General features: G+C 43.5%; 1 protein-coding gene across 1 annotated transcript in view; it reads right to left on the reverse strand.

The window, feature by feature from the left end:
* Positions 1-7,591: 7,591 nt before the first annotated feature.
* The window catches only part of LOC137286584 (heme transporter FLVCR2-like), a 40,143-nt gene continuing 34,127 nt past the window's right edge, over positions 7,592-13,607 (reverse strand). The window contains exons 10-11 of the mRNA XM_067818528.1: positions 8,854-8,897; positions 7,592-8,578 (exon numbers count right to left, since the gene is read on the reverse strand). Of these exons, the coding sequence (XP_067674629.1) occupies positions 8,450-8,578; positions 8,854-8,897 (173 nt within the window). The 3' untranslated portion in view covers positions 7,592-8,449. The remainder of the gene's footprint in view (positions 8,579-8,853; positions 8,898-13,607) is intronic.

Consider the following 13,607-nt stretch of genomic DNA (forward strand, 5'->3'; position numbering starts at 1 on the left):
TTCAATCAATTCCATTTACTGGTTTAGTTTCTTTCATCTTTAGCTCCAATTATATGTCGTCTTAGTCTTTGATCTGGCACTGTTAAATACATTCCTGCTTTCCGAATAATCTATTCATACTTGAGTAGTGCGATAGATTCACAGAGCCTTCATCGTCTAACCAGGAGAGAGAGACAAGTGGCCTTTAAAGAGACGGTCTATGCATAACGAATGTGATGCAACTCGAAGTAATGCGCGATGATGGACTTGGCAATGGTGTCGGAAGACGCAGTCATGACGTCAAACTACAAATACTATGTACGTATTTCTAGTTTAGTTGTATCGGCTTTTAACAGTATACCTGCAATGTCATGGGGCACCAGAAATAGGCTTAACACTGTATCCATCGAGTAAATGAGTCTAGTTTTACGCCGCTCACAAAAATATTCTAGCTATATGGCGGCTGTGTGTAAATAATCGAGTCTGGACCAGATAATCCAGTGATCAGCAGCATGAGCATCGAAGGGTGCAATTTGGAACCGACGACATGTGACAGCCATGGGGTAGGGAATCGCACACGGGTCTTCGGGGTGTTGACCAAATGCTTTAACCACCAGAATACTCCACCGCCTAAATACTTCTTACTTATACACATTGTCATCATATATAGCCAGGACAACCCTGATATTAAATGAATGAAAAAGGTATTAGACTCTTTAGTTCTAAAGTGTGATCCCAAATGCATAGTACAAAAAATAACTCTTTCCCTGAAAGTGTTGTATTTTGGGGTCTGACGTGTTTGCACGAGTGAAGGGCGTGTGCGTGTACGTGTGCGTGTGCGTGTGCGTGTGCGTGTTTGTACCGACGGCTTAGCGTGTGGGTCTAAATGAGTCTTTGATTCAACAGTTCAATAAATGTTTACTATTGATAAAGCACTTATATACCATTGCTTATGAAAACAAGACGCAATGTATATTGCTGTTTCAAAGTACCGTGCTCCGTGAGTGACAAGGCAGCTTCTTAATAGTTGCTGCTCTTATGAAAAAGTTTTTTCAATTCAGTCGAATTTTTTTCAATTTATTAATTGTTTCATGGGATGAAAATAACGGAGTATGAAGTCAAATTAACAATAGCAATATTGAAAGGGTGGTCTGAAATGTTTTTGAGTAGTAGACATACACAGACAGTACACATTTCACTCACTCACTCACTCTCGGACACTTTTTCCGGAGTTCTGGGCAAAATATTTTTGAACCCTTGAAAGGGATACAGCGATGCCTCTAAGTGTCCCTACGGTTGGTTTAACTTGAAACGAAGCTGAATGCGTTAGTTCCATGGCGATGCTATTCATATAACGACATCTCCCGGCCATAAATCAGATTCCTTCCTCATCCGGGCCTCTTAATAACTCCATCACAAGTTAAGGAGAATATTATAATACATCTGGATTAAATCGACCATAAAGTCACATTTAGCAGTGCGTAAGCCGACTACAACTATCTCGGGGCTAGTCTTCGGCAGTCTTCGGTAATCTTCGCTATAATAAGGACTCTCAATTTGTCAAAACAAATTATCTTGGGCAATGTATTTATCGAAAATACAAAATATAGCCGGTTGATCAGTACGTGCATGTTGTACAGAAAATATCACGAGGTTATACAAGTGTGAGATGCCAGGAGCGAGCGCATATCTTTACGAAGAATTGAACTGTACTCCATGTAAAAGATCAATGGAAACTTATCGTAATGTGATATAAAATGACACATTTTTTCAGTTCATTTTTTGTCACTGAGTCAAGGCCAGACAATCCTTTGACTGACATTTTGAATGAGTGAGTCTAGTTTTTACGCCGCGAAATAAAACAATATCACGGGTTGGACTCGCGAAATGTGAGTGATTGAATGTAGCTTTACACCGCTTTTAGACACATACCAGCAGCATAATGGCGGGGGACACCAGAAATGGGTCTCACACATTGTGCCCATATAGGGAAATAAAATCAACGTCTATGTACGTATGATGCAATCAGAAGTACTGCAACAAGAAATTGCAACAGATTTCAACGCTGAGACACAATATGAGTTGTGTACAACTGAGCCATATGTGACGTCATGTCAATCCCACGGTCATCACCAGAATCGATACCACTGTCACATTAACAGACCAACATCCGGTCAGAAGGCCAGCTCTACGCCAAGTTTCGCTTCCACGTCACCTTAAGGCGAACTGCGAACTGTGGCGGGCCTCAGCGGTTCCGAGTCTTCAGTGGAACAGTACACAGTCCACAGATAAATACATGTTGTATGTCCGCAGCTCCGTGGGTGTACGATGGAGAACATTAAGAACATTATAGAAAAATTTAAGAGACCTTTGCGTTCAATGATGTGACGTGCTAAGTCGTGGGAGGACACAAGTTATTGCTAATAGCAATTTGAAACGAGTACACTACACGGAAGACATTGATAGGGATCAGTTCGACTCTTTATCAATCCCCACGAACAGCAAGATTGCTCATGCGGAGTTAAACAATATTCTCTCACTCACTCTAGTCCTGGACAGGCAGATGACTGGCACATTCGATACTGGCATCGTTCATCGAGTTGTATCATTTCTCTGTTTATGTCGTTTGAGTTTCCCCTTCAGGCTTTTCTAATTACTTCATTTGAACATCGTTTTGGGAAATACTGTAACACAACAACATTCAAATATTTTTCGAAGGGTTAGCTAAATATTTGAATATATTTGATAGATTCGCTCTGCTCCAAGACATCGATTTATTTCCCATCGCAAATCATATCATCATTTTCACACAAAACAATATATTATTCCTAAAGTGTCAAAGTAAAGGATAGTTCCGTTAATTCCAACTGTATAATCAGTGAAATGTGGGTTCATGATAATTCGGGCTTGAATAATTGACAACTGACTGTCCAGTCGTGAAATGTGATGGATCGTTTAAACAGCAAAGGGAGGCAGATAAGTGATCTAGCATGTGTGTGGAACTTGGGTAACATACAATGGCTGTGGTCATACACGGAACACAGACCAGAACAGCACCACAGGCACCGCTGCAGTCAAAAACAGCACCACAAGCACTGATGCACTCGAAGAACAACACCACAGGCACTGATACACTCAAGAACAGCACCATAGACACTGTTGTACTCAAGAGCGGACTACAAGCACTGCTGCAATCAAGATCAGCACCATAGGCACTGCTGGACTCAAGAACGGGCTACAAGCACTGGTGCACTCAAGAACAGCACCACAGGCACTGCTGCACTCAAGAACAGCACCACAGGCACTGCCGCAATCAACAACAGCACTACAGACATCGCTGTACTAAAGAACGGACCACAAACACTGCTGCACTCAAGAACAGACATCGCTTTTTCTTTTCATTTCAACCGGGACCCCAATGCCTATTTAATATTTCACAGAAAATAACACCAAAGGGTCTTACCATTCATCAAACTCATACACTAACGTACAAGTGAAGATGAGGGTTAGACTTGGTTTTAAGTAACCATGATTCATCAGGAGGCAGCTAAAGGGATTGGGTGGTCAGGCTCGATGACTTGGTTGACACGTCACTATATCCCAAATGCGTAGATCGATGCTCATGATGTTGATCACTGGATTGTGTGGTCTAGACTCGAATATTTACAATACCGCCGCCATCTTGCTGGAATATTGCAGAGTGCGTGGTTAAACAACAACCGTGTCCACAAGCGACGAAAGAGAAATTCAATCATTATGTGAGGAGGGGCCCTTAATAACCTGGCTCTCTCAGCGCTAAGCTACTCGTAAGTGCCATGCATAACACTGACTTACGACTTAGATAAGAGAGCTTCGAAAATCTAGGCCTTGATCTTGAGTACTTTCTTATTCGTCATATGTACGTCAACATGAGAATATCGGTTAAAACCGACCTTCACCTTATCATGAATCTAGTTAGAGACTACAAGCAGGATCGGGTAGTCAGACTCGCTGACTGGAGTAAGGCTTGGTATCCTTGTTCCTATTTTGCGTAGTTTAATGTCTACTCCTTCAATCACTAGTTCCGACTCGACCGTTTACAGATGGTTTTAATATTGCAGCAAGAAACAAACACGACCAAATAAACAACACAGAAAGCAAAAGTCGCCAACAGGAGTAATCAGAGGTGTGAGTAAAACCGATGAGCATTTAGAGAAAGTATTGGCGGCGTTGTGCGTGCGTGCGTGCGTGCGTGCGTGCGTGCGAGTGTGTTCGCTGCTAGTTTGCGCCCAGGTGAGTCTTGTCCGTTGAATGGTGGGGACTGGTTGCTTCTGTAGTCGACACGTGTGTTATTGTTTACCTGTGCGTGCGTGCATGAATGGTCGGGACTGGTTGCTCATCTAGTCGACGCGAGTGTCATTTTCACGTGCGTGCGTGTATCTGTTCGCTGCCATTTTGCGCCCAGTTGAGTCTTGTCAGCTGAATTGCCGGGACTGGCTGCTTCCCTACGTATTGTAGGACCTACCTTTTACGCAATGCATTATTCAATGTACACAGGTTTCTATAAACATGCATCATGTGCTCTCTATATTTTATGACAAAATACAACCGAGTATATCATCAGTCTTTTAATTCACGACAGCTTTACGCTATATTAACCACGAGGTATATACTCATACGTGTAACTGCGCAATTTTCAATGCAATGTTTTTGCCTTGTATTCATTCGTATCGGACATGTTTACCCTATTTCAGCACAAGGAAGTCTGTTCGACTCTCATTACCTCCAGCGCCGAAACCAGCCAGCAACGATCAAGGTAGGTTTAGTTGTATATTCTCATGTGCATTATCATAAATGACATCTGACGTCAATGAACAGTTTAAAGCAGTCCATCCATACATGATTTGACTTAAACGATTGACATCACTGGTCTCGTCAATATTATGTAGATGTTAATATTGATGTTCAGCAACACTGTATTGTAAGTCACACTGGTAAATATTACACACTGGTTAAAAATGCTGTTCAGCAACACTGTCTTGTAGGTAATACTGGAAAATATTACATACTGGTTAAAACTGCTGTAGAGCAACACCGTCATGTAGTAGGCGTCTCTCGAAATCGGGCTGTAATGCGGTTGATTCATGGCATCGCAACTGTGTCGATCGATGCTCATGATGTTAATCATTAGATTGCCTGGTCATACTCGCAGGCACCACTGTGATGTAGCGCGTGTACTGGCGAATGTGGGGTTAAGTAAACTAAACAAACAACAAAAAATAACGAAGACCCCAACCCAAACAAAACACATAAAACAAAACAAAGCAAAGACTAAACAGACTCTGGTAGGTAAATCACAATAACTATCACGACTCGTTAGTCTCTAATATCTATATCTTCCCTGAGAATGAGTGGGTGAGGTTTTAGTTTTAAACAGCTTTTAGCAATATTCCAGCAATATGACGACAGTGGGCACAAAATGGGCTTCACACATTGTACCCATGTTGGGAATCGAACACGGGTCTTCGGCGTTACGAACGGGCGTTTCAACGACTAGATTGCCCTATCTCTCCTCTTCCCTGAGATCTCTTGTATCATCAGTCTCGACTACTGTGTATCATTGATCTTATTCCTTATCTTTTTATAGAGAGGCTTCTTTAACAGCTATTCTCAAGGTAACGGTTTATTTCGTTGTGGTTGCTATCCAGGTAGTGGGAAGTTCGAAATCTTTATTGTTACGACTTGTAATGAAATACTGTCTCTGTCATATTGTTGATTTGTTGAGTCAAGTCGTTCACATGTAAACATCTAAAAGAACAAATAAAGGCTCTTGTCGAGCAACAATACAAATAGAGTACATGTACTGTTACTTCCAACATTAACTTTTGCATGGTGGCACATCAACACATCAACTTTCCCTTGGGACATCGAGTATATATGGTCACAACGACTGCCAACGTTATACACTCTAGTGACCTCCTTTATACATACTAACAACGACTGGCAAAGTCACACCATAGTTACATCTATACATGCTTACGACTAGCAACGTCTCCCATTCTAGTGTCATCTTCTATACATGCTAACGACTGTCAACGTCACCCATTCTACTGACACCCCCTATACATGCTAACAACGACTGGCAACGTCACCCATTCTACTGACACCCCCTATACATGCTAACAACGACTGGCAACGTCACACATTCTAGTGACATCCCCTATACATGCTAACAACGACTGGCAACGGCACACATTCTAGTGACACCCCCTATACATGCTAACAACGACTGTCAACGTCACCCATTCTAGTGACATCCCCTATACATGCTAACAACGACTGGCAACGTCACACATTCTAGTGACATGCCCTATACATGCTAACAACGACTGGCAACGGCACACATTTTAGTGACACCCCCTATACATGCTAACAACGACTGGCAACGTCACACATTCTAGTGACACCCCCTATACATGCTAACAACGACTGTCAACGTCACCCATTCTACTGACACCCCCTATACATGCTAACAACGACTGGCAACGTCACCCATTCTACTGACACCCCCTATACATGCTAACAACAACTGGCAACGGCACACATTTTAGTGACACCCCCTATACATGCTAACAACGACTGGCAACGTCACCCATTCTACAGACACCCCCTATACATGCTAACAACGACTGGCAACGGCACACATTTTAGTGACACCCCCTATACATGCTAACAACGACTGGCAACGTCACCCATTCTACTGACACCCCCTATACATGCTAACAACGACTGGCAACGTCACACATTCTAGTGACATCCCCTATACATGCTAACAACGACTGGCAACGTCACCCATTCTACAGACACCCCCTATACATGCTAACAACGACTGGCAACGGCACACATTTTAGTGACACCCCCTATACATGCTAACAACGACTGGCAACGTCACCCATTCTACTGACACCCCCTATACATGCTAACAACGACTGGCAACGTCACCCATTCTACTGACACCCCCTATACATGCTAACAACGACTGGCAACGTCACACATTCTAGTGACATCCCCTATACATGCTAACAACGACTGGCAACGTCACCCATTCTACTGACACCCCCTATACATGCTAACAACGACTGGCAACGGCACACATTCTAGTGACATCCCCTACACATGCTAACAACGACTGGCAACGTCACACACATTATTGAGATCCCGAGTACGGTCACAACGACTGTCAACGAGACGAGTTAAGGTCGAAGTCAGATGTCCATTTCTTTAAAAGTACCCCCCCAAGAAAGAGATACCTTAGTTCGTATTATGATTTCACGCAGAAACGGGTGTTTGGAAATGTCCTGTTCCGGGTGGGGACTTGTACCATTGGAGAATGTCCACATGCTGAACATAACTGACTCCGCAACAGAATATATTATGGCTCCTTTGAAAGGTTTAGACTTACCAGCGCAAATATAGGGTCAGGGTACTGCTCTAAACTAAATTTTACAAAATATTACATACCGTTTAAAGGTACTGTTTACACACAAACTGATCTATTATAAAACATATTCGTAACCTTGAAAATGATTATTGTCATAAGTTCAGAATGTGATAAAAACAGAGAAAATAGGTGAATTCCTAACACAACTTCATATCAAACCATAGCCGTTCACATGCATGATATTTGCACATGCTTTTTTAGCAGTTTGATGCATGAACCTTGTGCAGTTCATCTACATGAGGTTTGCAGCTGCCCCCCCCCCCCCCCCCCCTTCCCAGTGTGGAGCAATACTCACATGTAACCATATCGTACAGTGAGTGTTCTTTACGTGAGTCTAAACTATTGAATGGAAGTATGTCTCATCTTGCTTAACTGTACCGGTCATAAACGAATATGCATAATTTAGCTGAGACTCTTTTCTTCCATAAACCACACGCAGGCTTGTACAATAGATGCAGATTTAAAAAGTCCTGCTTATTTTTAGGCACTCAGTCTTCTGCACACTGAAATAGGGTATTTCTCAATCTTATTTGCGAAAGTTAGAGTGTACGTGCATGTTAAAGCTGCATTCATCTGCGACTTGATGAGGTCATGATTGTATGCATCTCAACATAGACTTCACACCTAACTCTTGTAGTAATCAAACCCAGCCTTTCGCCAGGTGTGTAGAAGAATGGGCCAGACGTTTTCCATACTTTATCACACGTTTATAAACAAGCAGAACGTGTGCCCAAACCATGCGACAACATCTCTAGAAACACAATTGTGGAAAACAATAACAAAAGCACCACTTTCGAGTTGATCAGATCACATGACTTCCTCCCAGTCTCCATGGAGACCCACTTCCGTTCATACCTGTGCTGGTAAACGCAGGTTTTAAGTCCATTCCTATTCTCACCGGGACACTGCACAATGTGTGTATTTCCTGAGCTGTGGGACGCTGAGTCCGTCCTCGATACGAGCACGACCACATCTACTGTGCCCTGAGGGTCACTGAGTCAGAGGCTCTTTTAACTGTCTATCTGAGTCGGGCACTGCTAGGGCAGGTAGAGTTATCTCCCTTGTGATCTTGTCTGGCGGCGCTATCGTTAATTCCAGATGATTTAGCTTCTCCAAAACCTGGAATGGGAAGAATAATCACCGACTTATTCTTACGTTATCTCCTCATTTACCAAAATATATGCGCACAATATTATTATCAAATACTCACAAGTATGCCCTATCTGACTTCGGTGTTTCTGTACATGTTCAAATTCATAATCTATGACAATTTGGGATGGGTAACATTAATGTGTTTATTATGTACAAATGATGATAATTATAGTCATAATTACCTTGACAACAACAATAATGCAAATGAATGGTCAATTACAGTGAATGCATTAATGACTGACCTGCGTCTCAGCTGCCTGACGCCGGTAGTCCGGTCGAACAATCGCTGGATATAGAGAATGAAGATAATGTAGAACTGAAACACTACGAATGATGAGACAAACTTTACTGTACTATGCTTCACGCTGGTATATACCTAGCAGTGATGTGAATGCGGCAAACCAGTCCGGTAAACTTGGTATCATAGCCAACTAGGTCCGCGACCGAGGTCGACTGGTAGAAAGTACCTTTAGTCGGCTTCACATATGAATGAACGTCCTTTCCCTAAACAAATACTGCTCAAAGTCTCCAATAGGATTTGCTATTGATAGCTGGACTGATGCGGTGAAAACCAATATGTATTCATTCATTACCCGATAGGACTGTGGAGTAATAATATTTACATACAGTCTACTGAAAAGATTTCTTTGAAAATAAGAATAAACAGAAACAGACTGGCGTCTTCAGCAGTTCATTTCGAATACCGGTAACCATGTCGTGGTCACTGTGTAGTGGGTGCAAACGCATCCCAAAAGTGTTTGTAAACGGTTGTCATAAAAAAGAAGACGATACATGAGAAGTTCATGTAAATACAGCAACGGACACTGCAGAACAGATGCCTGTTCTTCCAAACCATCAGAAATCGTCTGAGAAAAGTGGGATTTCGAGCATATCTACCAAACGTTAACCTGTCCTAACACGACTACACCGACAATGACAAGTCTAGCAGCTTACAAACATGGGATCTGGGAAAATGGCAACGTGTTTGGTTCAGCGAAGAATCGCGTTTCCTCTGCAAAGTGGCGTTTCTATCGACGTCAACACGAACTTTGCGCCGAACTGCGTTCGACAGGTGGACAGACTTATTAGACAGCGTCAAGGTGTGGGGAGTGATGTCCCAATACGCGTGTAGATCAGAGCTAGTGGTGGTTCAAGATAAGCTTACAGCAAATTGCTACATGGACATAAATCTGCGATCTCACCTCACCTCACAACCGCCAAAGAAACTGTTTCAACACGACAATGCTCGACCCTACACAGCTAGTGTAACAGGTACCTATGTCGCCAAAGAAACTGTTTCAACACGACAATGCTCGACCCTACACAGCTAGTGTAACAGGTGCCTATGTCGCCAAAGAAACTGTTTCAACACGACAATGCTCGACCCTACACAGCTAGTGTAACAGGTGCCTATGTCGCCAAAGAAACTGTTTCAACACGACAATGCTCGACCCTACACAGCTAGTGTAACAGGTGCCTATGTCGCCAAAGAAACTGTTTCAACACGACAATGCTCGACCCTACACAGCTAGTGTAACAGGTGCCTATGTCGCCAAAGAAACTGTTTCAACACGACAATGCTCGACCCTACACAGCTAGTGTAACAGGTGCCTATGTCGCCAAAGAAACTGTTTCAGCACGACAATGCTCGACCCTACACAGCTAGTGTAACAGGTGCCTATGTCGCCAAAGAAACTGTTTCAACACGACAATGCTCGACCCTACACAGCTAGTGTAACAGGTGCCTATGTCGCCAAAGAAACTGTTTCAACACGACAATGCTCGACCCTACACAGCTAGTGTAACAGGTGCCTATGTCGCCAAAGAAACTGTTTCAACACGACAATGCTCGACCCTACACAGCTAGTGTAACAGGTGCCTATGTCGCCAAAGAAACTGTTTCAACACGACAATGCTCGACCCTACACAGCTAGTGTAACAGGTGCCTATGTCGCCAAAGAAACTGTTTCAGCACGACAATGCTCGACCCTACACAGCTAGTGTAACAGGTGCCTATGTCGCCAAAGAAACTGTTTCAGCACGACAATGCTCGACCCTACACAGCTAGTGTAACAGGTACCTATGTCGCCAAAGAAACTGTTTCAGCACGACAATGCTCGACCCTACACAGCTAGTGTAACAGGTGCCTATGTCGCCAAAGAAACTGTTTCAACACGACAATGCTCGACCCTACACAGCTAGTGTAACAGGTGCCTATGTCGCCAAAGAAACTGTTTCAACACGACAATGCTCGACCCTACACAGCTAGTGTAACAGGTGCCTATGTCGCCAAAGAAACTGTTTCAACACGACAATGCTCGACCCTACACAGCTAGTGTAACAGGTGCCTATGTCGCCACAGAAACTGTTTCAGCACGACAATGCTCGACCCTACACAGCTAGTGTAACAGGTGCCTATGTCGCCAAAGAAACTGTTTCAACACGACAATGCTCGACCCTACACAGCTAGTGTAACAGGTGCCTATGTCGCCAAAGAAACTGTTTCAACACGACAATGCTCGACCCTACACAGCTAGTGTAACAGGTGCCTATGTCGCCACAGAAACTGTTTCAGCACGACAATGCTCGACCCTACACAGCTAGTGTAACAGGTGCCTATGTCGCCAAAGAAACTGTTTCAACACGACAATGCTCGACCCTACACAGCTAGTGTAACAGGTGCCTATGTCGCCAAAGAAACTGTTTCAACACGACAATGCTCGACCCTACACAGCTAGTGTAACAGGTGCCTATGTCGCCAAAGAAACTGTTTCAGCACGACAATGCTCGACCCTACACAGCTAGTGTAACAGGTGCCTATGTCGCCAAAGAAACTGTTTCAACACGACAATGCTCGACCCTACACAGCTAGTGTAACAGGTGCCTATGTCGCCAAAGAAACTGTTTCAACACGACAATGCTCGACCCTACACAGCTAGTGTAACAGGTGCCTATGTCGCCAAAGAAACTGTTTCAACACGACAATGCTCGACCCTACACAGCTAGTGTAACAGGTGCCTATGTCGCCAAAGAAACTGTTTCAGCACGACAATGCTCGACCCTACACAGCTAGTGTAACAGGTGCCTATGTCGCCAAAGAAACTGTTTCAACACGACAATGCTCGACCCTACACAGCTAGTGTAACAGGTGCCTATGTCGCCAAAGAAACTGTTTCAACACGACAATGCTCGACCCTACACAGCTAGTGTAACAGGTGCCTATGTCGCCAATGCAAACGCCAGTGTCCTTCCTGGGCCTGCCAAATCGCCTGATCTGGAACACTGATCAAGTATGTTTGAGACAAAATTGATCGATGCGTCCGTAAACGTCACCATCGCCCTCAGATACGTCCATAACTTGTCCACGCGCTGCAGGAGGAATGGCGAAGTATTCCCCAAACATAAGTCCTTGTGCAATCCCTTCCAATGTGGTATCCACCAGTGTGGGCTGCAAGGGGTGCTGTCACCAGGTATTGACCTGAAAGCCCCCCTGTGGCCACACATGTCCAGTGAGTGAACTGAATTAATGCTGACAATGACAACAATACATACGTTCATCCGTATGTGTCGACTCTCTTTCATCTGTGTTGAAACTTACTCGACCCATGTTCACTTAAATAAGTTTGATACATTTCCCTATTTTTGGCCTGTGCGTTTCTATTTTGGAAGGGTTTACATGGCACACATACCAGAATATCCACTGAGGTCCTTAGAGAGATACAACGAGAGTCATCAGAGGGTGACATATCCCCCGGCCCCCACATATTTGAAAGGACAAATCCTCTGAGACTAAGTTTGAATTGTTTCCATGGAATTTATGGAAACTATTAATGCCATATATCTGTAAACAGCAAAAAGGCACCACTTCAACATCTGTCTCATATATCTGCCAAGATCTGTTGAAAGATATCAAATGCTTTTCGAGTGTGCTCCAGAAACAAGCCCATCCGTCCATTTTGAGACATTTTAAGTCCGAATTGTCTCCATGGAAACCACGAAAAATAAAGATAAAGAGCTCTGTAAATAGCAAAAGACGCCACTTTGTCGTCGGCTTCAAATATCTGCTAAGTTTTGCAGAAAGATTTTAAATAGTTTTCGAGTTGTGCTCCAGAAACGAGGCCCATTCCTCCATTTTGAGACAAAGTCAGAAAATGATAAATCACAAACATCTGTAAATAGCAAAAGGTACTTTTGAAGTTTTGTTGACAGATATTAGGAAGGTTTTGAGTTGTGCTCATCGCCTTCCCTCCATTTTGAGACTAAGTCCGAAACGTTTCCATGGAAATCGAGAAAGTAATAAATCACAAACACCTGTATATAGCAAAAGGCACCCCTTCATTTTCTGACTGATACATCTACCAAGTCTTGCAGAAAATTTCAACGATGTTTGAGTTCTGCTCCGGTAACGAAACACACCTCTCACTTTTGAGACTAAGTCAGAAACGTTTCCATGGAAACCAAGAAAATAATACATCACAAAAAGTTGTAAATAGCCAAGGGCACCACTTTAGGTTCTGATTGATATATCTACCAAGTTTTGCAGAAACATACTGAACCGATGTACTTACAACGACGATTGAAATAATTACAGTCAAGCAAGCTACATCAAAGAAAAACGATGACGACCGCGTGCATTGTAATGTTGTAGGTGGTAAAGTACCTGTTAGGATGACGCCGACATAGAGGACGGCGTAGAGTGGTAACGTACCTGTTAGGATGACGCCGACATTGAGGACGGCGTAGAGTGAACTGCTGTAGGTGGTAACGTACCTGTTAGGATGACGCCTACATAGAAGACGGCGTAGAGTGAACTGCTGTAGGTGGTAACGTACCTGTTAGGATGACGCCGACATAGAGGACGGCGTAGAGTGAACTGCTGTAGGTGGTAACGCACCTGTTAGGATGACGCCGACATAGAGGACGGCGTAGAGTGAACTGCTGTAGGTGGTAACGCACCTGTTAGGATGACGCCGACATAGAGGACGGCGTAGAGTGA

Source organism: Haliotis asinina, chromosome 6, assembly GCF_037392515.1.
Source record: "Haliotis asinina isolate JCU_RB_2024 chromosome 6, JCU_Hal_asi_v2, whole genome shotgun sequence".
Lineage (NCBI taxonomy): Eukaryota > Metazoa > Mollusca > Gastropoda > Lepetellida > Haliotidae > Haliotis > Haliotis asinina.